General features: G+C 37.2%; 1 protein-coding gene across 1 annotated transcript in view; it reads left to right on the top strand.

The window, feature by feature from the left end:
* The window catches only part of FKBP5 (FK506 binding protein 5), a 118,301-nt gene that overhangs the window by 66,100 nt on the left and 28,296 nt on the right, over nt 1-23,905 (top strand). The window contains exons 4-5 of the mRNA XM_012722434.1: nt 12,829-12,971; nt 13,862-13,976. Coding sequence (XP_012577888.1) covers nt 12,829-12,971; nt 13,862-13,976 — 258 coding nt within the window. The remainder of the gene's footprint in view (nt 1-12,828; nt 12,972-13,861; nt 13,977-23,905) is intronic.

The following is a 23,905-nucleotide window of genomic DNA, read 5'->3' as shown; positions in this document are numbered from 1 at the left end:
AACCATGTTTAATTTTTTAAAAAGATTTATTTATGCATATAGAACTGGAGTACAGGTCAGAGGTTCAGGGGTGGTGAGAGGATTCCACAGAGACAGACTGGGGAACAGGACAGGCAGATCGACAAAGCACACTGACGAAGCACACTGCTGAGGGTAGCAGCGGGCAGGTCAGGAGAGGTCAGCCGACCCATGTGGATCACCTTCTGAGGTGAGGATTGAACCCATGCTTACGTGGCTTTAGCTTCTTACTGCTGTGATTTAACTCACTGTGCCTCCAGGGAGGGCCCTCCATGTTCAAAAATTTTTTTTAAAGACTTATTTATTTATTCATACAGAACTGCGGTACAGGCCAGAGATGCAGAGGGTGAGAGGATTCACCAGAGACAGAGTGAGGAGCAGAACGGGCAGATCAAGGAAGTACACTGCTGAGGGGAGCAGCGGGCGGGTCAGGAGAGGTCTGCCGCGCCATGTGGGCTACCTCCAGAGTGGGGATGGAACTCATGCTGAAGTGGCTTTAGCTTCTTAGTGCTGTGCTTTAAACTGCTGCACCACCAGGGATGGCCCTCTACAGCTCTTTTAATAGAAGTGACTGTGAACATTTTTCCATATATCTTTTGATCTTCTGGATATCCGCTTTGGTGAATTATCTACTTGTATTTAATGCCCATTTATTATTTTTTTATTGTTGACTTGTATGAGCTTTTTATATATCTTGGATATTAATCCCTTATCAGTTATATATTGTGTTGGTATTTTCTTCCATTTTGTAGGATGTTTATTAAATCATGTTATGTTTTCTTTTGTTGTGTAGAAGCTTTTTAACATGAGGTAATCCCAATTATTTATTTTTGTTTTTCTTCCTTTTTATTTCTGTGTCTAAAAAGACTCTGGAGTTTTGTCTGTTGGTTTTGCTGTGTCCATTTACTGTTTTAATGACTTTCTGATGGAGTCTTTAGAATCTACTATATATTTATCATATCATCCCTTTTCCTATTTAAATTCCCTTTATCTTCTTTATGTGTCTGCTAGCTCTGGCTCAAACCTCTAGTACCAAGTTAAACAGAAGTGGTAACAATGGACATCCTTGTCTTGTGCCAGGTCTTAAGGGAAAATTTTCAGTTTTTTACCATTAAGTATTATATTGACTGTTGGTTTTGTGGTATATGACCTTTATTATATTGAGATGCTAGGTTCCTTTTCCTGTCTTCAGAGTTTTTATCATCAATGGATGCTGAATCTTATCTAATGCTTTCTCTACATCTCTTGATATTATCATATGATTTTTATAATAGCCTTTTCTCTAGTGAAGTCTAGGGGCCCTGATCCAACTCAAGCTACTACTGTCCTGTGTAGGAACCTCAAATTCAAGCTAGTAGTCCTAGCTCCATGCCCCACCTCCGCACTCCTGTGCACCCCCACACCACCTCACCCCGCAGCATCGTACTGGGTCTTAGTAAGCCTAATATTGGCCTGGGCCTAAGTCAGAAGCTCTAGGGGTCTCTGTGCAGCAACTGAAACTTCTTGGAGGTTGTATTGCCCCACTGACCATTCTAAACAAAGTTCACTCAAAGTTTTTTCTACCCCATTCTGCTGGATCAATGCAGAACCTATTATACAATTTTTCCCTCAGATGCTTTTTAAGCTTTGTGTTAAACTTTGTTGTGAGTGCACCAGTCTTCCTTCTGCTGCCATAACCTGACTCACTTAGAAAATATTTTTGAGGGCCCTCCCTAGTGGTGCAGCGGGTTAAAGCACAGCACTAAGCTAAAGCCATTTGGGAATGAGTTCGATCCCCGCCTGCCCCGCAGGTGACCACATGGCGCGGCAGACCTCTCCTGACCCTCCTGCTGCTCCCCTCAGCAGTGTACTCCATTGTTCTGCCTGTTCTGCTCCCCACTCTGTCTCTGGTGAAGCCTCTCACTGCCCCTGAGCCTCTGGCCTGTACCCCAGTTCTGTATGCATAAATTTTTAAAAAAATATTTTTTTAAAAAAAGGAAGATATTATTGAATAGGTACCTGCAGTGCCAGGCAAGGGCCTTATGGGCATCTTCTCACTTAATCCTCACACCATTCCTTTTGTTTTGTAGATTCTTTGGACAATTTACTTAGTATTGGTAGGTGACAATTAGTCATATTAAAATGTTTAATATTATTTTGAGTTTTTAAATAGCGGATCATTTACATATAAAACTCATACAGTTTGGGTATAAACTTTTTTTTTTTAAGATTTATTTATTTATGCATTCAGAACTCGGGTACAGGCCAGAGGTGCAGGGGGCAGTGAGAGGATTCACCACAGACAGAGTGGGGAGCAGAACAGGCAGATCCACTGAAATACACTGCTGAGGGGAGCAGCGGGAGGATTAGCAGAGATCTGCTGGGCCACGTGGGTCAGCTCCCTGGCTGGGATCGAATTCATGTGGAAGCAGCTGTGGCTAGTTTCATAGTGCTGTACTTTAACCCCTTGGCACCACTAAGGAGGGCCCGGGAACAAACTTTTGATGAATTTTGGTAGTGAATTTTGTAACCACCACCACAGTCAAAATTTGAACAGTTTCTCTACCTAACGGGTTTTACATCCTTTCGTTGTCATGTCCCTCCCGAGGTCCTGAGCCCCAGGCATTCACTGATCTGGTATCTGTTCGTTTTCCTTTTCCAGAACTTCATATACATGGAATTATGTGTCATCATTAGTGTTTGACTTCTTTCACTTAGAATCATCATTTTGAGACATATGCATGTTGAATTCCCAAGTAGTATTCCATAGTATGGAAAATCATAAATTGTCATTTTATTAAAAAATCGGTCATTGGCATAATTACCATCTTGGGGCTATTGTGAATGATGTTGTTAGAAACATAGAACATATCTATGTTTTCACTTATTTGGGGTAAATAAACACCTGGAAATGGTCTTGCCAGTCATGCAGTAAATGCATTATTCACTTTATAAGATACTGCTGTACTGGATTTCACAGTGACTGATTTGCATTCACACCAGCAAGTGCATAAGAGCTTAGATTTTTCACATTTCTTATTAATTCACCACCCCTTATTAATGTCAGTGTTTTTAACTTTAGCCATTCTGATGGGTGTGAAATGGTATCTCATTTTGGTTTTCATTTGCATTTCCCTGATGTCTAGTGATGCTGAGAGGATCTTTTTTTGTTAGTGGATATTTGTGTGTTTTCTTTTGTGAATTGTGCACATCTCTTTGCCCACTTTTAAAAAAATCTGTAGTCTTTTTCATCAAGTTGGGCTCAATAAAACAAGCAAATATGTTCTTCCAGGCTGTCTCTCAAGTTGTTGGAACTAAGATTTAAAACTAGCACAACCAGGCACAGAAACAAACTAGGTCCTGTTCCAACAGAATTTACTCCTTTCTTCTATACATCTAGACATTTTTCTTACAGGAATGATTAGCTAGTAAAGCTTATCAAAATCAAAAGCTTTATATTGTGGGTCCAACTCCAATTTTTAAAGTTTTTTTTTTAAATTGAACTAACATTTTTTTATATACCATTCAACCTTGACATTTTACAACTAGTAAAATACATATATTTAATATAGTGGGCAACCATGCAGTAAACCTTGTGCATTTGTGGTTCAGCCCAGTGCTACCTTTAAGTTTGCATTGATATTCTTACCCTACTTAAATATATATCCCTAGCACCTGTTTATGGTATTTTGGTATTGTTTACACACAGTTTATGAGTGTTTAAAATTTGGAAGGAAGGTTTTCAGGTCAAAGGATTTGATTTTTTCTTTTTATCTTCCCCAAAAGTGTAAGCCAGAGAGAATGCAAGCTATTAGGAAAGTACTTTCTTTGTTTGACATTATTAGTTTCTTTGCAATTGAGGAAAATGCTTCTGATATCTACTGCTGAGTGGACATTAGGAAGAAATCGATTTAGGCAGGGATAAGAGTCGACTAGGGGAAGCTAAACAAATTTCTAACTCCACTTTAATTAGATTTTACATTTATTGCATATATATTATATATTTATTGCATATATATATTATATATTTTATAGTTCTTTGGGAAATAGGAAATAATCAAGAAATGACTCCAGCCTTCAAGTATGTAATGTGCAGCTCTGCTGACCCACGTGTGACTGTGCAGGTGCTTCTCTTTTTCCTAATAAACATCTCCTTTTAAAATGTAAGATAAAAGTCCTCCCTGGCCCTCCCTGGTGGCGCAACTGATTAAAGTACAACACTGTGCTATCCATAGTCACTATAGCCTGAGTTTAATCTCCGAGTTCGATCTCCAGTCAGAGAGCTGACCGACATGGTGCAGCAGACCAATCCTTTCTCCCCACTGCTCCCCTCTGCAGTGTACTTCATTCACTGCCTGTTCTGCTCCCCACTCTCTCTTGCCTGTACCTGATGTCTTGTATGCATCAATAAAAAAAATCTTTAAAAAAATTAAAAAAGAGAAAAGGGGACTCCCTGGTGGTGCAAGGGGTTCAGTCTCAGCACAGTGAAATTACCAGCAGCCACTGCAGCACGAGTTTGATCCCTGGCCAGGGAGCTGACCCACATGGTGCAGCAGACCTCTTCTGTTTCACCTGCTGTTCCCCTCAACAGTGTAGTTCAGTCAGTCGCCTGGTCTGCTCCCCACTCTGTCTCTGGTGAAATCACTCATCTCCCCATACCTCTGGCCTACATTCCAGTTCTTATATGCATAAATAAATTTTAAAAAATCTTTAAAAATGTATCTAATAATGTAGCATAGCAGAGTCAATCATAAATGCTATCGCAGGACAGGCTATGCCACCATGTCCATTTTCTCTCTCTAGTTTTAAAATTATAAACCATAAAGGTAGGTAGAGATCATCCTGTTGTCAATTTTCTTAGCAATTAAATAAAGAAATGGGAAAAATAGAGTATAAGTAACTTTAAAATAATCTTAAAGTATAATTTAGTCAGTTCATGATTAGATACTTTTGGTAAGCAGTTTTAATTACCAGAACTCTTACAAGGCCACTTAAAAATTAGAAGAGCTACAAATATACAGAAAAGGGCCCTCCCTGTTGATGCACTGGGTTAGGATGCAGCGCTGCAAGCAAGCTATAGTAAGCTGTAGCCATTTCAGTGCAAGTTCAATACCTGGCGCCAGAGGTGATCCACATGGTCCAGTGGACCTCTCCAGTCTGGCCTGCTGCTCCCCTCAGCAGTGTACTTCGTAGATCTGCCTGTTCTGCTTCCTGCTCTGTCTCTGGTGAATCCTCTCACCAATCCTGCATCTCTGGCCTATACTCCCAGTTCTGTATGCATAATATTTAAGTAATTCTTAAAAAAAAAAGTTACTGTCTTTTAAAAATATATATACATATACAGAAAAGACTAATTTGCCTTGTCTAGTACAGGAAACTTTAATGTCAGTATTATCAGTGATACAACCAAGTTTTTTAATATAAATATTAACATACACTGAGTTAAAATAGAGATCTGAAGTTGGTACTAAGTCCTGGAAATCCTTTAATAAGAGTAAGGCAGGAGTGAATCAGATGCTTTTTTACTTACTTGAGACTTATTAATAATTGACCCAAAATTTAAATGGTTTTCAGTTTTTCTGTTTTAAAAAGAATGCCTTTCACAACCAAAAATTTTATCTTTTTGTTAGCCCTTTCTACTCCCATATGAAAAAAAATTTTTTTCTGTAGGGCAGCTTTTATTACACAGCATTTGAGTATGCTTGTATTGCAAGTGCAAGCATACGCTGGAAGCTTATATAGTTATTTTCACAAGGCCCAAAACTATTCCCATTGGGAAAAAACAGTCTCTTTTTCAATAAATGATATTTAGAAAACTGAATATTGACATGCATAGAATGAAGCTGGGCCCTTATTTTACCTTACATACAAAAACTAATTCAAATATAGCAAAGACCTAAAGAATAAAGCCTAAAACTATTTTCATGGAAGAAAATTTTAGAGAAAAAGCTTCACGATACTGGATTTGACAGTGATTTCTAAACAAATAAATTGAACGACATCAGAATTTAAAACTAATGCACATCAAAGATGCAATAACAGAATGAAAAGATAACCTGTAAAATGGAAGAAAATATTTGTAAATCATATACTATTATGAAGTTAATATCTAGGATACATAGAGAACTCCTGTAATTCAATAACCAAAATAATAATAATAAACAAAACCAAAAAAACAAGATCATAAAATTGTCAGTAGATTTAGGCATTTCTTAAGAGACTATACCACCTCACATTCTTACGTTGACTATTATCAGTAAAACAAACAAAATAGCAAATGTTGGTGAGGCTGTAGAGAAATTGGAGCCCATGTGCCTCAGTGATAGGTTGTAAAATGGTGTCACCATTATGCAGAACTATATAGCAGTCTCTCAAACTAAAAATAGAATTACCCCATCATACAGCAAACCCTTTGGAGGAAAAGGGAGTTGTTTAATGGGTAAGGTTTTATTGTAACAAGATAAAAATGTTCTGGAAGTTGGTTGTCAATATATTTAACAATATTGAACTTAAAAATATGGCCCTCTGTGTTAGCACAGCAGGTTAAAGCACAGCACTGAGAAGCTAAAGCCACTTCAGCATGAGTTCGATCCCCTGCCCTGGAGGTGATCCAGATGGAGAGGCAGACCTCTCCTGGCCCGCCCGCTGCTCCCCTCAGCAGTTATTTCATCAGTTCACCTGTTCTGCTCCCCGCTGTGTCTCTGGTGAACCCTCTCACCACTCTTGTACCTCTGGCCTATACCCCAGCTCTGTATGTATAAATAAATAAATCTTTAAAAAAAATGGCTAAGATGGTAAACTTTGTTATATTTTTTGTTGCAGTTTTAAAAATTAATAAAGAAAAGAGGTCTCAAGTGTTAAGTGAAAATATTCAGTGATTAAGTTATTCTATTTTAACACATTTGCTTTTTTAATTTTTTTTAGAGCAAGTTTAGATTTACAGCAAAATTAAGTAGGAGGCACAGAGATCCCATTTCCGTCCTGCCACACACATGCATAACCTACTCATCAACATCCCCTAGTACTGGTACATGTTACTATTGATGAAATTATATTTATATAGCATGAAAAATTTCATGTTTTAGGATGTATATTTTTAATCAGAAAAAAGTATATACCAGTGTCTTGCAGAAGAAAAAAATACTTTTTTTTTTAAAAGATTTATTTATTTGTGCATACAGAACTGGGGTACAGGCCAGAGGCTCAGGGGTGGTGAGAGGCTTCACCAGAGACAGAGTGGGGAACAGAACAGGCAGATCTACGAAGTACACTGCTGAGGGGAGCAGCGGGCAGGTCAGGAGAGGTCTGCCACACCATGTGGTCACCTCCAGGGCAGGCAGGAATTGAACTCATGCGGAAACGGCTTTAGATTCTCAGTGCTGGGCTTTAACCTGCTGCGCCACCAGGGAGGGCCAAAAGTACTACTTTTATACATTGTTTTTTATACTTCTAAAGTTTTTCAGCTGACTGCAATTAAGTATGCATAAAAAGCAGACTTACAAGATAGCTACTTTATGCATTTGTATAATGTGTATTCTAATTTTAGATTTTGTTACAAATGGGAAAGAATCCCTACACTTGATAAAGGGAATTGTATTTGAGTCAGTAAAATGAAAGTCTAGGTTCAGTAGAATAATAAATTACACTTTTATATTCTTGGTGATCCTGAAGACCAAAACATCATAAAGATCATTTTAACCCAGTAGTTCCACTTTTTAGGAAAGGAGCCTAAGGAAAATGTGGTAGAAGTTTGCTTAACCTACTCCAGACTAACTGATGTTCTCTATGCTGTTTATAAATATATTGAGTGATACCGCTGGCTTCTATTTCTATGGTCTGCTCCCACATCCCACTTCAGCCAGATTGGTGGGCCATGTCAATGCTTCTAGCCACATACATCCAGGAAGCAGTTGTAGTGCAAAAAGTCTGAAAAATACAAACCCTGAAAATCTGAAAAGTGTCTCATTAAGTTCTCAAAAGAACCTATTTTAGTATTTGAATTTGTATTAGGTGATTTTAAGATGAGTTTAAGAAAGAGGGGCTCTGCTCTGGAATGGAATTTGTTAGAATGTGGGGTGTTTCTTCAGGCATCTTGATTGTCTCTAAGGGGAGGGCTGACTGAAATAGAATTCAAGCTTTACCTGCTAGAGAAGCAGCAGTCACTCGAATTAGCCAGGAGAGGGGGGTGTTTGGTATTTTGTAGGCTGCATGATGACCTTGTTTTTTGTCCACACTCAGACACAATTTTAAAGTATTCTTGTTTAGTCTCACTCTTTCTTGTCTAATGTTGATGTTTTGTGAGATTATTTATGTCCAGCTGGGGAATAGTACAGCCTGGCTGTGGGTGTGTGCTCCAGGTCAGCTTTAAACATCACTGAGGTCTTGCTGTGTCAAGCAGTTTCCAGCTTTGCAACTGCTTTTTTTCTTCCTCAGACTCTTAGAAGAATCATTTAAAACCTGCTTATATCCATTGTACTTTTTTGTAATTATACCATTTCATTGAATAGTATATAAAACATTGAAATTAGTATAAAAAGAAAAGGGGATTATTTCTATGAGAATTAAGGTGGAACATTTTGGGAAACACTTTAAAATATTTTTAAATGGCTGTTGAGTCAAGAATAGTGATAATAAAGGTGAAATAAGTAGGTCATTGAGAACACACTCTTTTTAACCAGAAGTATTGTTTTACAATCTTATTTATAGTTTTTATTCTACTTTTTTTTTAAATTGAGGTAACATTTGGTTTACAATGCTGTATGTGAGTCAGAGGTGTAGGATCACACCTCTTCAGATGTATGTTACCACACCACCTCCAGGTTTACCTATTGGCCTCCACCATAGGCCATCTGGTCCCCTCCACACATTGCTCCCCACCACCCTCTTCCCCTCTGGTAGCCATAGTTTACAGTCAGATTTCTAGGGTTTGTTTTGGTTTGTCCTTTTCTGACTGTTTTGTTCCTCTTGTATTCCACATGAATGAGACCATGAGTTGTCTTTCTACTTCTGACTTACTTGGCTTAGCACAAGCCCTTCCAGTTTCATCCATGTTGTTGCAAATGGCAAGAGTTCATCTTTTTTATAACTGAGCTGTATTCCATTGTGTGTGTGTATATGTATGTTCATATATCTTGTTTTCAGTTTCTAAGAGTATATATATTATTCTTATTCCACTTGTAAATTATACCACATTGTAAATCATGTCTTAAGTGTTATATATATAATAGAGATGATGTGGAATTCTTACAACTGGAGTCACACTCAAAGCTGAGGCCTTAGCATTCTTACACAAGGTTAGTGACTTATATACTTGGATGTATTTTAAGTTTAAAAAGCTTTTGAGGCATGTATATGTTCTTTTTTATGATCCCTCACTTAAAGACTCATTTTAAATTAACAACCATAGTCCTGCTTATGTAATATCAGAGGCATTTATTAAATGCAAAATAAGTCATGTAAAGATTTGGGTTCAGAATTGTTCATTAAGACTTTATAATGGTTTAAAAAATAGGAACAATCTAAATGTTTATTAATAGGAGTTATTAGATTATATTTAAACAGATTGGGTTAGTGTAAAGTTCACTAAAAGACCTATTTTCAGATATTATCTTTTAACAAGAAAAAGGTTTATACAGAGTAAAATATAAAGAGCTCACTAATGGGGAAAAAATGAACCAAGAAGTTGCAGGTATTGGGTTTCAGAGTATTTTCTTCCAACATATTCTCTGTCATTTTCTATACTGTACAAGTATTCTATAATGAATGTGTATTGCTGCTAAGTCAGGGAATGCTTTTCAGGAAAAGGGTCCCAAGATTGGGAATTTTAGAAACATACCTGCATTCATATCAATCTGGCTCTCTGCTCAGTCTGTTTCATTCAGTATCTGAACCTCAGGGTAAGAGAACACTTAATGCCACCATGAAATGTAAAGAACAACAAAGGTGCAGGTATCATTTAGGACTCTGTAGACTTATTTGACAGGCTGTTGTTTCTAAGGTCTAGTAGAGGTGTCATCTGTGATTGTTCCCACCCTCACCCCAAAGCCAACCCCCTTATTTATACCCTACTTTAGTGTTCTGCACACTTAATCTTTAAAAAACAAAAAGTGCATGTATCACATCTTCCTCATTCTTTAGCATCTTACACTGCATATTCCTCAGAAAGAAGGTAGGAATGGCTCCCTTTGTGTTAGCACCTAGACAGCCCTTTGCTCCTCAGTAATTAGCTAAATGTCTTGAATAAATGTCCAGTAGTACCCCTACAATGAAGTTCTTCTGAAGTTGTATGCCTTCACTGTCTTCAGATATCAGGAGTCGATAGTAAAAGAGATTCTCCAGTGGGCCACACTAAAATATTGCAGCCTGGAGAACATCAGTGACAGGAAATTAGCCAATCAGCAGCAAACTGTACCTTTCTTTTAATGTTTTCACAATAGAATCATATGTAGTCATTTTGGAAGAGCTGTTGGACATTATCCATGAAGCTGAAAAGGCACATTACCTTTGCATTTCTAGGATTTTACCCTTCATATATACTTGTATCCTCGTTAGAGTATTGTTGGTAATATGTTTCTCAATAAAAGAGATATTATGCAGCAGTTGAGGATGAGGTAGTTATTTTTTTTAAAGACTTTTTTTACTTACTTATGCATACAAGACCTGGGGGGTAAGCTAGAGTTGTGGAGTGTGAGAAGACAGAGACAGAATGGGAAGCGAATAGGTGGCTTGACTGAAGTAGTACACTGCTGAGGGGAGCAGATGGTGAGACAGGAGAGGTCTGCTGCACCATGTAGGTCACCTCCCTGGCTGAGGATTGAACTCGTGCTGCATTTGCTGCTGATAGCTTCATAATGCTGAGACTTAACCTCTTGCACCACCGGGATAGCCATAGGCCTTTAAAAAAAAAAAAGATTTATTTATTTATGCATATAAGAACTATGGTACAGACCAGAGATGTGGGAGGTGAGGATTCACCACAGACACAGTGGGGAGCAGAACAGGCAGATGTACTGAAATAAACTGCTGAGGGGAATAGCTGGCATGATAGGAGAGGTCTGCTGCCATGTGGGTCAGCTCCCTGGCCTGCCTGCCATCAAACTTGTGCTATGGCAGCTGACAGTAGCTTGATAGTACTGTCTTTAACTGTGCCACCAGGGAGTCGCCTTATATCTTTCTGTTCTTACAATGATGATGATAGGGCCCTCCCTGGTGGTGCAGCGGGTTAAAGCACAGCACTAAGAAGCTAAAGCCACTTCAGCATGAGTTCGATTCCCGCCTGCCCCAGGGGTGACCCACATGGTGCAGCAGACCTCTCCTGACCCGCCCTCTGTTCCCCTCAGCAGTGTACTGTTCTGCTCCCCACTCTGCCTCTGGTGAATCCTCTCACCACCCCTGCACCTCTGGCCTGTCCCCCAGCTCTGTATGGATAAATAAATAAAACTTTAAAAAAAATGATGATGATAATGATGTTTGTCCTTTCATTAAATACATAATATATGCCAGCACTGTACTACACATTTGACATGTTTTATCTAGTAATTCTTAAAATAGTTATAAGGTAGATATTATTGACATCCACATTTTCCAGCTGAGGAAACTGAGGCACAGAGGTCATATCTTGCACAGTGTCACCTAACTAATAAGGGGCAGACCTTATTTGACAACAATCTGAGGTTAGAGCAAGCTGCACTTTTAACCCCTAAAATACATATCCTTCTTTCTACTAAAGGAGAAGGAAGATTTTTAGATCTTCCTTCTTGTTCAACATTAAATGCAAACTTACTTTAACTTAGCATATCTGAATTTTTGAAAAGTTGTGGTAGTTAAGAATAAAGTCATGAATTATATATGTTTTAGCCACTCTTACTTCATGTCTTAGATAGGGTTGCCCTTATTCTAATGTTCAAGATAACTGTTGTCTTCAAAATTTACTTCCTCTGAGATTCATTATTTACCTGATTTCACCTTGTATACTTAAGTTATTGATTGACATCACATCTCAGTTTTTCATTTTATCTCCTTAAATTGCCTACATTTTTTGCTGTTCCCCAACAAATGTGAGGCTGTATTATAAGCAGTCATTATAATTATAGACTAATATAGTTCTTTAGTTCATCAATAAAGTCAACTTTTAGTTTTCTGAAAGTAAGCAGAAAGTACGTATGTTCTGAGTTCCACAGTTCTTAGGATTTGAGAAAAGGACATGTACCATTTTGTTTTTGAAAACCACTTTTCCTTATTCTAAAATTTGAGAAGAAATCCATTTCACGCCCCCCTTGTTTTTTTATAATATGATAGTTTATTTTTACATCATTTTGTACATTTTTTTTTTTCATCTCAATTGTAATCCCTGTGGGTTTCCCATCACCGTCACGGGCCCTTTTATGACATATGTACTTTTTTAGTTTTTCTCTATCCAAATAAGTTATTCACTTCCTTAGGAAAAATTCCATTTTCCTATACTATTTTTGTTCCATCTCTGCCTAGAAAACATATATTTATTATGGTTGAAATTAAAATTAGAAAACAACTTCAACTCAGCCATATTTCATAGGTGACCTTACTGCCACCATCAGAGACTTAATCTCTGAGCCGCTTAGAAATGGATACTACTCTCCTCTCCCTCACCAAGGATCTTCTCTGATAGACCGCCAAAAAAATCAATTTATTTCTTAGTGTGAAGCTTTTATTGAGTTCTTTTGTTTTGTGGCCCTACTTCCTTGCAGAGTATGTGTGTGAAGAATTGGAAATCTGCTTGTACTTTGGTTTTATGACAATTCAGTTTTCTTAAATATGGCCTACAGCTTTCCAACTAACTTTCCTCTCCTGTAGGCCAAGTCATCAAGGCATGGGACATCGGGGTGGCCAGCATGAAGAAAGGCGAGATCTGCCACTTACTGTGCACACCAGAATATGCATACGGATCGGCTGGCAGTCTCCCCAAAATTCCCTCGAATGCAACTCTCTTTTTTGAGGCAAGTATGTGTGTGATGTTGCCTTGTTAGCATCTGCTCTGCTATAGTGCTGGCTCTGAAGCAACCGGCAGTGGAACAAGGAACTAAGCTTGCTGTTGAGAATCAGATCCAACTTATTTATTTTGGAGCTTGGCTTCTTGAATTGTTTCCCACAAACCCAAAGGGTGTGTGCCAGTGCTTTCTTAGAAACGTGTCTCTGGCACAAAAAGGTCATATTCAAATAAACAAAATACACCAGGCTTAGAAATAAAAGTGTGGTCAGTGGTGTGAATATGAAGTACTCATAATTGACCAGAATATGGTGGAAATGTGGAAGATAAATATTGAAATCATATCACATTATATAAAGTATTTTCCTTTTTGAAGGTTTATAAATATCATAGCTACTTCTTCAGTAGAAGCAGTAGGTGGTGATAATATTAACAGGCAAAATAAAAATGCCTGAAATATCACAGCTAGGTAAAATACACATTCACTTGGCTTTAGGCCTTATGATATGATGTATTCTTACATTTTGAAGAAGGAAATTCCATGAATCTGGAGTGGAAAGTGGTGGTCTCTAGAGTCAGACAGAATAGCTCTGTGCCAGGGCTTTGTAACCCTGGCTGTTTGCCCACAGGCAGTTTTCCTAGTATTTCCTGTCTGTCTTTGCACCACAGCCCCACAGGATGTAGTCCGAGACAGTATCATTACATGAAGGTTCTTTCCAGGTATTGAAAAGTGCAGTGTTCTCTTTTCCTTACTTTTTCAATAACTAAGATACCTAGATAAATAGAAAACAGAGTTTTGTTTTATAAAATGAAGAGAAAATCAGTCACACTTGCCTTTTTAAGTATATTAAATTGACTTTGACTGGGCTTTCCTCAACCAAATTCTTTTCTTCCTTCTAGATTGAACTCCTTGATTTCAAAGGAGAAGATTTATTTGAAGATGGCGGCATTATCCGGAGAATCAAACGGAAAGGAGAAGGATACTCAAACCCCAACGAAGGCGCAACAGTAGAAAGTAAGTATTGCTGTTGAGAGGAAACTAGGCCTTAGGAGTTGGGTTCCATCCATGTAGATGACATGAGTGTTTTGTCCTTTTTAATCTGTTTATAGAAACCAACATAATATATATAAAGACTAGCTTGAAATTCTTCTGCAGTTATTTAATGGCCTCATTTCATAAATATTCATTCAGTGTGTGCCAAGTACTACTGTATCAGTCTCTCCGAAACCAAAAAATGAATGAAAGGTAATGCCATCCATCAAAACGTCTTATCAATGGATTCCTTTCTATATTCATTGCCTTACATATGTATTTACTTATTTCTCACAATAATCACTTAAGGTAAGATATGTTTTCTCCATGTGAGAAAAGTGAGCTAAAACGAATTATATAAATTTACTAATGATATAGAATTACTAAACAAAGCAATAGATTATAATCCCCTACAGAGCTCTCAGGCCCACTTCACTGGCATGAAAAACAAAATAGAAAAACACAGTTCATTTTAGTTAGGTCAAAATTAGATACTGTTCCATTCTATTGTGTGTCAGGAGACCTGGATTCAAGACCCACTTTTCCCCAGTGACCTGAAGCTATTCCATTTCCTAATTTGCTCAGTAGAAGTAAGGACATTTCTGAGTCTGGGGTAATTGGACATTCCATCTCAGAGCACCTTGCATGTGTCCGTCACTTTATATTATATAGTTAGTGGCCACTCATTTCTCCATAGGTAGTGTGTGAGCACCAGGGTCTTTCCTTCATCTTTATGCTTCCCGCTTCACCCACAGTGCCTTACACACACTTGATATTCAGTAAAAACTTTCTGTATGGATAAATGTTAGAAAGATGCAACTTCATTCAGCTGAAGTACTTAGCTGAGTCTCAGTGACTCTCAAAAAAAAAATTGTAAGAAAACAGAAATACTTTCAATAAGAAAAAAAAAATCAGGGCCCTCCCTGGTGGTGCAGCAGGGTAAAGCACAGCACTATGAAGCTATCTGTAGCCGCTGCAACATGAGTTTTAATCCCTGGCCAGGGAGCTGACCCACATGGCACAGCGGACCTCTCCTGTCTTGCCCACTGCTCCCCTCAGCAGTGTACTTCAGTTGATCTGCCTGTTCTGCTCCCCACTCTGTCTCTAGTGAATCCTCTCCCTCTCATACCTCTAACCTACACCTCAGTTCTTGTACACATAAATAAATAAAATATTTTTTTAAAAAAGGAAAAAAGTCAGATCACTAAGAGTAGTAACATGATCTATAATGAAAGTCCTATTTAAAATAAAGAGTTCATTTGAAACAGTTAAATAGCTATTCCTTATTTTTAATGTTATATATATATTTTTGGATACATATTTCATTTCCACAGTCTTGCAAATTAGCTTACAAATTAAGTTTAGTTGTTTTCTCCCATTGGAAATGTTATAAATAGTTATATATAGTTATAAATAGTGTTATTGCGGTTGAGGTGTTTAGATAATTATCATTTATGTTCAGTTTTAGAGTAAGTAAAGACATGTTCAAATGTATAATGTTGGAGAAATATCTAGGCCAGGCGTCAGGAGATAGGAGTCAGGACTCAGCTGACTCTAAGTCATTTCACCTGTCTGGGCTTTGATTTGCTTCCTAAACAGTACAGCAGGGTTAGACCTCTTGATTTCTAAGCTCTACTAGCCTTAAACTTTGCCATGATTGGGCCCTCCCTGGTGGTGCAATGGGTTAGGATGCAGCACTGCAAGCTAGCTGCAGTCGCTTCAGTGTGAGTTCAATCCCCAGCTCCGGAGGTGACCCACATGGTGTGGCAGACCTCTCCTGGCCCACCTGCCACTCCCCTCAGTGGGGCACCTCCTCGATCTGCCTGTTCTGCTCTGCACTGTCTCTAGTGAATCCTCTCACGGCCCCTCACCTCTGCCTTGTACCCCAGTTTCTGTAAGAATAAGTAAATATATCATTTAAAAAAACAAAAAAACGTTGCCATGATCAAATTCTGTTTATGAAAGTTATATGAATGGTAGGAAGTTATCTTCAGCATAATAACAAGCTTTTAAGAGTTTGTCTATAGTGTATGTTTTAATATTTTATTGTGAAGGTTTTCAAATGTATACCAAATAAGGGGTTTATTTCCAGTGACTCAGTGACTCCCCCAAGTCAACAGTTTATTATATATATTTTTAAACTGGAGCTTTTTGTCAACTGAATTAAAAGGAAAAACTTCCCCATTACAGAAGATAGCACAAAAGTATCAGAACAGTTTTTCATGGGAGTCAGTTTTTTAACTTTTTATTTTTAAGTAATTTTTATTTATAGACAAGTTGCAAAACTGGTATAGAGAATTTCCTTATATGTTAATATCTTACCTGACTATAGTACTTCTATAAAAATTAGGAAATTAACATTAATTAGATACTATTTATTGTTCTATAGATCTCATTTGAATTCCACCAGTAACCTGCACTGATGTCCTTTTTCTGGTCCACTGTCCAGTTTGGGCTCCAACTATTTAGTTGGGATGTAGCCTTAGTGCCTTCTAATCTATGTCAGTTCTTTAATCTTTCTCTGATACTTTTAAAGACAACCGGTGTTTATTTTGTAGAATACCCTTCAGTTTAGGTGTGTCTGATGTTTCCTCATGACTAGAGGGAGCTTATATATTTTTGGAAAGATGTCACTTAAGTGACACTGTGTCAGGAGGTGCCTGATGCTGAGATCTCATTACTGCGATGGGTCTGCTGTGTTTCTCCCCTAAAGAGTTGCCGTTTCCCCTCTGCATCTGATTTGATGTCCTGGGAGATGATGCAAATGCATCACACCTTTACACACCAATTTTAACATCTGTGAATGACTTATACACAGAACAGTTACTACTCTGGGCTTTGCCTGATGGTGACTTTTCCATTTAATTAGGATTTCACTGTAAAGAAAATTGTTCTCCCCATATAAATATCTTTGTTTATATGAACATGGACCCAAAATATGCCAGGTTGGTCATTGCATGCTGACTTTTGTGTTCTTTCCTTACACTTCCATTGCTTTTTAAACACTCTTAATTTTGGCATAGATGTTTAAAATTCATTTTGTAACTGCCCTGCCCCAGCCCATTTCTCCAAGGAGCTCTAATTCCTTTTATTAGGGAATGGTATTTAAAAACCAAAATTTAAGTGCTAGGTATACAAATGTCATGTTGTTACCTCTAGCAACTTCTGGCAGACAGAACTGGGAGCTACACATACCTCAGCATGCCTGAGCACACATCTCTGTGCTTCTATACCAGAGTTTAAGTTTTAGACTGCATATATGGTTTAAAAGGATTGGTATATACTAATACTTCCTGTTCCAATTCAATGCCACTGGTTTGTTCTAGCCTTCTCCCATTGTTTATCTGGAATTGCTTTCTCCAAAAGTAAAAAAAAAAATTGCTGTCATTATTCACAGTATTTTTATTTGCTCAATTTAGTATATATATCATTTTATAATTCTAGGCCATACACTTGTGAAAAACAAATTTCCTAAGTAGGAAAGTTTGTGTATAGTTCCAATAGAACAGGGTAAGCTACCTAAATCATGTCACTTTGTCAAGTTAATTATTTTGAATTAAAGTTACTTAAGAAGCAGACAGTGCAAGAACATGTGTCCTTGAAAACAGGACATATGAAAGGTATCCTCTCAGTAGGAGAAGGATAGAAGACATCCTTATTGAGATAGGAAATTTAGATTTGATAAGCCTGTGAAAACAAATTTAGTCACTTTTGATTACTACAAGCCCAAATCCCCTTTTTCTTGTCTGTTTTTCTTTATATCTAAAAAATAGAAAAACTGCCTGCTTTGGCTACTTTTTAGGTCTTATATCTTTAGAACCCTCAGTACATCTGAATTGTTTTTTTTTTTTTTACCTCCTTTTATGTCATGAGACATAGTTTATCATTAAACCACCCAAAGAACCTCGGACAGGAGAGGGGCAAGGTTCTCTTTTTAACAGTTCATTCCCACCTACCTCCTGTATGTAACCAATCTCATTAGGTCCTGCTCTATTCTTATATTTCTTTTGCAGAAATAGTATTTTTATATCCCCTTTCTGCATAAAGTGTCACACTCCTCTATAAGTAGAATTTTTAGAATATATTTGGGTACTCTTTTGTGTAAAATTTTTTTTTATTTTCAAATTAAGGAAAGTTAGTGACTAATCTTTATGTCTTTTGTTATATTGTACTTTCCTGGGAAATTGTAGAATAAATGGTTTCTTACTTTTTATCCCAGAAGCCCTTTTCAGTTTTCTGAAAGAAACTCTATATAAGTTGTATTTTCATTTATCAAGGTTAAGGTGTCCTGTTTTCCCCTTTGAAACAAGTTAGCTACGCGTAGGACAGAAGGCTGACTTTTAAGTATGCCTGTCAGAAACCAAGATCACCATGTTCTTTTTGAAGCCTCCTCAGTTTTTACTGGTTTGTCTTCCTTTGTAACATTACCATAGATTAAAATTCAAAACTAGGTATAAATCTCAGAACTGAAGCCAATTCTGTTGTGAAAGAGAACAGATAATCATCCACTATGATGTCATAGATATACAAGAGTTACAAAATTTCTGTCACTTCTGTGTAAGGTAAATAAGGCAGTTGAGAGACAGGTGCTCACAGGCTTTGGAAGTGGCGGGCTTGAGCTCCAAATCTTGGAATCACTACATACATGACTGGAGACAAATTACTTAGCCACTTGGCACATCCACTTCTCTCTTTGTGAAGTGAAAACAACAACCCTTTATCTCCATAGGTTGTTATGACAGTTAAATCTAGAATGATTCCTAGTACTGATGGACAGTTAATTTCTTTTTTCTATCTTCTATATTATGATTACATAGCTTGTTTTGCTTCCTTTAAATAGATCTAAGAAACCCTTAACTCATCTTTCTTTTATATCCTACCTTCCACTCTTTCAGCAAATCTTTTGTCTCTACCATGGTTGCCCTGGAATCCATGATTAATTTGTCTTTGTCTTACATAAGTCAAGTTAGATATATATCTTCTGAATAATAATCTTACCTAAATTATATTTCTCCAGGATTTTTGTTTGTTTTCAAAGAGTAGTAAATGAATTTAATCAAAAAGGTTTTTTTGTTTTTTGTTTTTTTTTACCAAATTCTGATTTTTTTTGCTTCCTTTTAAACTTTGTTAGTATCTATGTGGGAAAGAGAACTCACATTAGTTTGACAGGATTCTTTCTCAGAGAAATTCTGATTTTCACTCTCTCATCCAAACCTAATGCTTATAAGTCATATTTTAGATCCTGTTCCATGGTGCTTTTTCTTGTGTCAATTAAGATGACCATTTTGTAATTTTTATTCCGAGTTGTCCTTTTTCCATTAAAAAATAAAGTCGCTGTGTTCTAACGTCTCTAATTGACTTTATTATGATGACTGATACTTTAGTCATCCAGTTTTAGTTTAATTGCCAGTATTGGCTGCATTGTTACTTTTAAGCTTTGCTTTCTTAGAAAATCCAATCTGATTGACATAAAGTTCTAAGTAGCTTACTGGCTTCTCTTCCCCCAATTCCTACATGGTCTGATTTCTTAAATTCAGTGCTTAGAGTAGGCACATCAAGATGCTGGCTGTGTGCTTCTCTGATACCATTGACCTCACAGTGCTTTCCACCATATTTCAATGTAAAGAATGAGGCAACTGGCCGATTTTTCTATGTGAAAATTCCTGCAGGATCAATCAGGTTTTTGAATTTTGGCTTTACCATGTCCTTCTTACCTCCTTTTCGTCTTCCAAGTCCTACTAAAATGAGACCAGGAAAGAGGGTGATTTCAAAAGAGGATGAACTTCAGATGAGTCTTGGAAAAATACTCCTACTCTCATTCTGAAACAATTTATAAAAGAATTTCTGGAATATGTAAAGTAGATAAAATTGGACTGATCGAAACAAGACTCAGGAAACCCAACCCAAAACAGGTGTACAGAAGACCTCTGCAGAGGGACATACCATTCTGCTCAACAAGTGGGCAGAACTCCAAACCACAGTTAGTGGGCGCAAGGGAAACAAAGCAGGCTGTGGGACAATCATCAGGGTTATAAAACAGTATGGAGCAGCTGGACCAGGAAACCTCCATTGTACTAGTTCTCAACTTTGACTGAATTCTGCGCTGGGGAATGTTTAAAATCATGATGCCTTGGGCCCTCCCTGGTGGCGCAGCGGGTTAAAGCACAGCACTAAAAAGCTTAAGCCACTTCAGCATGAGTTCGATTCCCGCTTGCCCTGGAGGAGATCCACATGGCGAAGCAGACCTCTCCTGACCCGCCTGCTGCTCCCCTCAGCAGTGTACTTCGTTGATCTGCCTGTTCTGCACCCCACTTTGTCTCTGGTGAATCCTCTCACCCTCCGCATCTCTGGCCTGTACCCCAGTTCTATATGAATAAATAAATCTTTAAAAAAAAAAATCATGATGCCTCAGCCTCAGTCCAGACCAGTTAAATAAGATTCTAAAATCTCCAAGGATGGAACTCCAAGCACAAGTTTTTTTCTCCAAATTCCCCAGGCAAAGCCATAAGGCTACCCCTTGAAGATGCCATTTGTTAGGGCTAGGTCTAGAGGTCTAGAGAACAAGAGCATAAATTATCTTGGATCTCATAAAGTTGATCTGATGTTGACCAAAGGGAAAAGACAATTCTGTGCAACAGTAAATATGATAAAGTAAATATGAAACTTTTCCTCCTGAAATAAAACTTTTTCATATATCACCAGTTGAAAAGTATCCTCAGCTTTCTTCTGTACAATGCTAAACACATAGATTCCCCATGAAAAAAGCCCACTTTTTTTCAGGAAAAGGCCTACCCTAGACAGTTATTCATCTGCTTAGAAAAATTGTGCTAGGTAGCTATACACATCTGATCATTCTGAATCCTTGCCTGACAATATGCCATACCACAAAGAATCATCAGCAAATACCCTGAAAAAGAAGCACCAAGGTGGACTAAAAAATAGAAGAGAACTTTTGAAATACTAATTTACTGTCTTCAGATATGTATTGGTATATTAACTTCATAATTTAAAAATTCCCTGAAAACTTAAAGGGAGAATAAGAAAGGTTTTGAAAATTCAGAATATGAGTTTCAAAAACACAATTTAGAGGATGGGTTGAAGAGAAACAGACATTCCTGAATTTTCAATTGGTGACCTGAATCATAGCCAAGGATATCTCAGAACATAACACAAAAAAAAACAAAACCCCCCCCAAAAAGAGATGAAAAGTGAAAGAAAATTTAAAAGGTAGTAATAATAAAGTCCAGGATAGATAAGATGCATCTAATCAAACATCCAAAAGAGAATTTTGTAAAAACAATAAAAGGGTGTTAAAATTGGAAGGACTGGTTGGTATTGGACATACAGGAATAAGGACCACTTTTTCACCTAGTACAATCCTGACAAAATCTCAGTTTCCTAACTTCTACAAAGAGGAACAAGCTATATGCAAAGGGATGAGAATCATAAGATAGCACACCTCCTATTTATAACACAAAATGCTAAAAGGTAATGCTTTGAGCATTGCCTATGAGGATTTTGAATTTGGAATCCTAAGCTGTAGTTTAACTATAACAACAAAATTAACTTTGGGATAGGCAGACTCGAAAAATAATGTCAAGAAGAAGAGTCAAGTATAAGAAATATTAGTGAACAAAAAGCAATTTCTATAACACAATGGATACATTTATCTTAAAAGACCTATGAAATGATGGAACATTTTTAAATAATGTTAAAAAATAATAATAGTTTAATGGTGTAGAGCTAGAATTGGGGTCATTTTAACAAAATGCGGTACACATGGGAAGTGGAAAAGGGAGACAAAATTGTCCAAAATTATGTTTTTATTCCAGGGGACATTATTGCTGATTAACTCAACATTGATAAAAAAAAATATGTTTACCTACCTTCAACTGATTTACTTAAGTTAATGGGAGATACTAATAAGAATAGCATATAGAACTTCCAAACCATTCAGTGTGGAGTGGGGAAGTAGAAGAATAAGAAACACTTGATCCATCCAGTAAAAGCAAAAGGAAAAATCACAGGACAACATTGGAAGATGGGGGTGGAAATGACCAAAGGAATATGAAAGAATGTATACCTTTAATGTACTTTATGTGAATTTAGTTGTACAATTAGTAGTTCTCTGTACAGTGCACTAGAGATTAACTTTCCACTTTTTTCCAACTTTACTGAGGTATAATTAGCAAAGCTGTAAGATTTTTAAATTAGAAAACCTAAAACTAGATGGTAGAATAAAATCAGTCACATTAGTGATTACAAAAATGTGAATGGGATAAGTCATCTATTAAAGGCAAAAATCCTTTTTTTTAATGTAGTTAATTTTATTTTTTAATGAGGTAATACCCAGAAAACCCCCATCAGATATAGCCAACACCAGCACACACACACTTCACCACCATAGATCATAGTGCTTCCTTCTCTTACTTCCCCTCTACTATTCTCTGGCCCCTTGGTGAGGCAATTTTTTATAAGGTTAAAATGATAACAACATCGGGCCTTCCCTGGTGGCGCAACTTGTTAAAGCCAAAGCATTATGAAGCAAACCGTGGCCACTATAGCACAAGTTTGATTCCTGGCCAGGGAGCTGACCCACAGGGCAAGGTAGACCTCTCCTCTCTGCCTGCTGCTCCCCTCAGCAGTGTGTTTCAGTCTGCCTGTACTGCTCCCCACTCTTCTCTGGTGAATCCTCTCACCCTCTGGCCAGTACCCCGGTTCTTATATGCATAAATAAGTAAATCTTTTTATTATTATTATTTTTAACATTTTAATAAGTAAATCTTTTTTTCAGATGATAACAAAGTCTATATTTTAGCTCCTTACAAGTGAAACACCAAAAATTGAAAGTAGAGGGAAACGTCTTGTATGCTCATGTTGAGATATGATAGAGCCGTGAGATTGTGGGGGAAGGGTGTTTGTTTGTTTTTCACATGCTTTTGAAGTTATTTATGAGTTCTGGCAAATAAGTCCAAAACAATAAAGCAAATCCTTGAAACCATTTAATTATATATGGTATATGTGTAGTGTGGCACTCAGTCTAAAATGGACCAAATATTTTGGATCTAGATAACTTCTTCCAGAAAGGTATCTGCAAGCCTTCAGGGAAAGTAAATGCTTAGTAGATGATAGTTTTATTATTTAAAAAAAAAATTAACCAATGGATTTTTATTTTGGAATGCTATTAAAAACCAAAATGTCCTATCAGTAAAGAATTTAGATAGCTCTTAATAATTTCTTAAAAATAAGAGTACTGACTAATATATTCAAAAGGAAAAATTCCTGTAAATAAGTGAAAATTACTACCATTTCTTATTGCCCTGTTTTCATATTAATCATTAAATAAATATTTAGTTTCTGACCTTAAACTGAGTATTGGGCACTCCAGGTTACAAAAGAAGCATAAGACATTACCTTTGCCTACTGAGTTTAATTCACACTTTGACAGCTCTCTCTGGAGCTAGTCAGTGTTTCTTGTTTTGTTGTGACCAAGTTCTAAAGCATGTTTAAGCTGATACCATTTATTAATTGTTGGAAAACAGTTGTAGCTAACATGCATTGAGATCATTTCTGTGTATCCATGTAACAAAATGTTTTCACATGGTAGACATGCCAGATACTAACTGAAAAGTTTTAATTCAGTATCTAATTTAACCCTTTCAATTATGAGTTAGTTTTATTTAGAGGGGGACATATCACATAGGGGAGGAAACCGAACTTCACATCATGTCAACGCCTGCCCCACCAGTGACACAGTGGTGAAGTAGGCAGAATGGATTGGGTCCAGGTCTGACTAAAGAGCTATACTAGTATAAAAAGAAGAGTGGTGAGGATTTGTGTTAGTGTGTAAGTTATGGCTGTCTATATCCTTCCTCTTCAGCCTAAGACATAGAAGTCATTTGTATAATATT

The sequence above is a fragment of the Condylura cristata genome, unplaced genomic scaffold (genome assembly GCF_000260355.1).
Source record: "Condylura cristata isolate star-nosed mole 26May11 unplaced genomic scaffold, ConCri1.0 scaffold00001, whole genome shotgun sequence".
NCBI classification, from domain to species: Eukaryota; Metazoa; Chordata; class Mammalia; order Eulipotyphla; family Talpidae; genus Condylura; species Condylura cristata.
The sequence above is the reverse complement of the archived record's forward strand: the minus strand, read 5'-3'. Positions and strand labels throughout refer to the sequence as shown.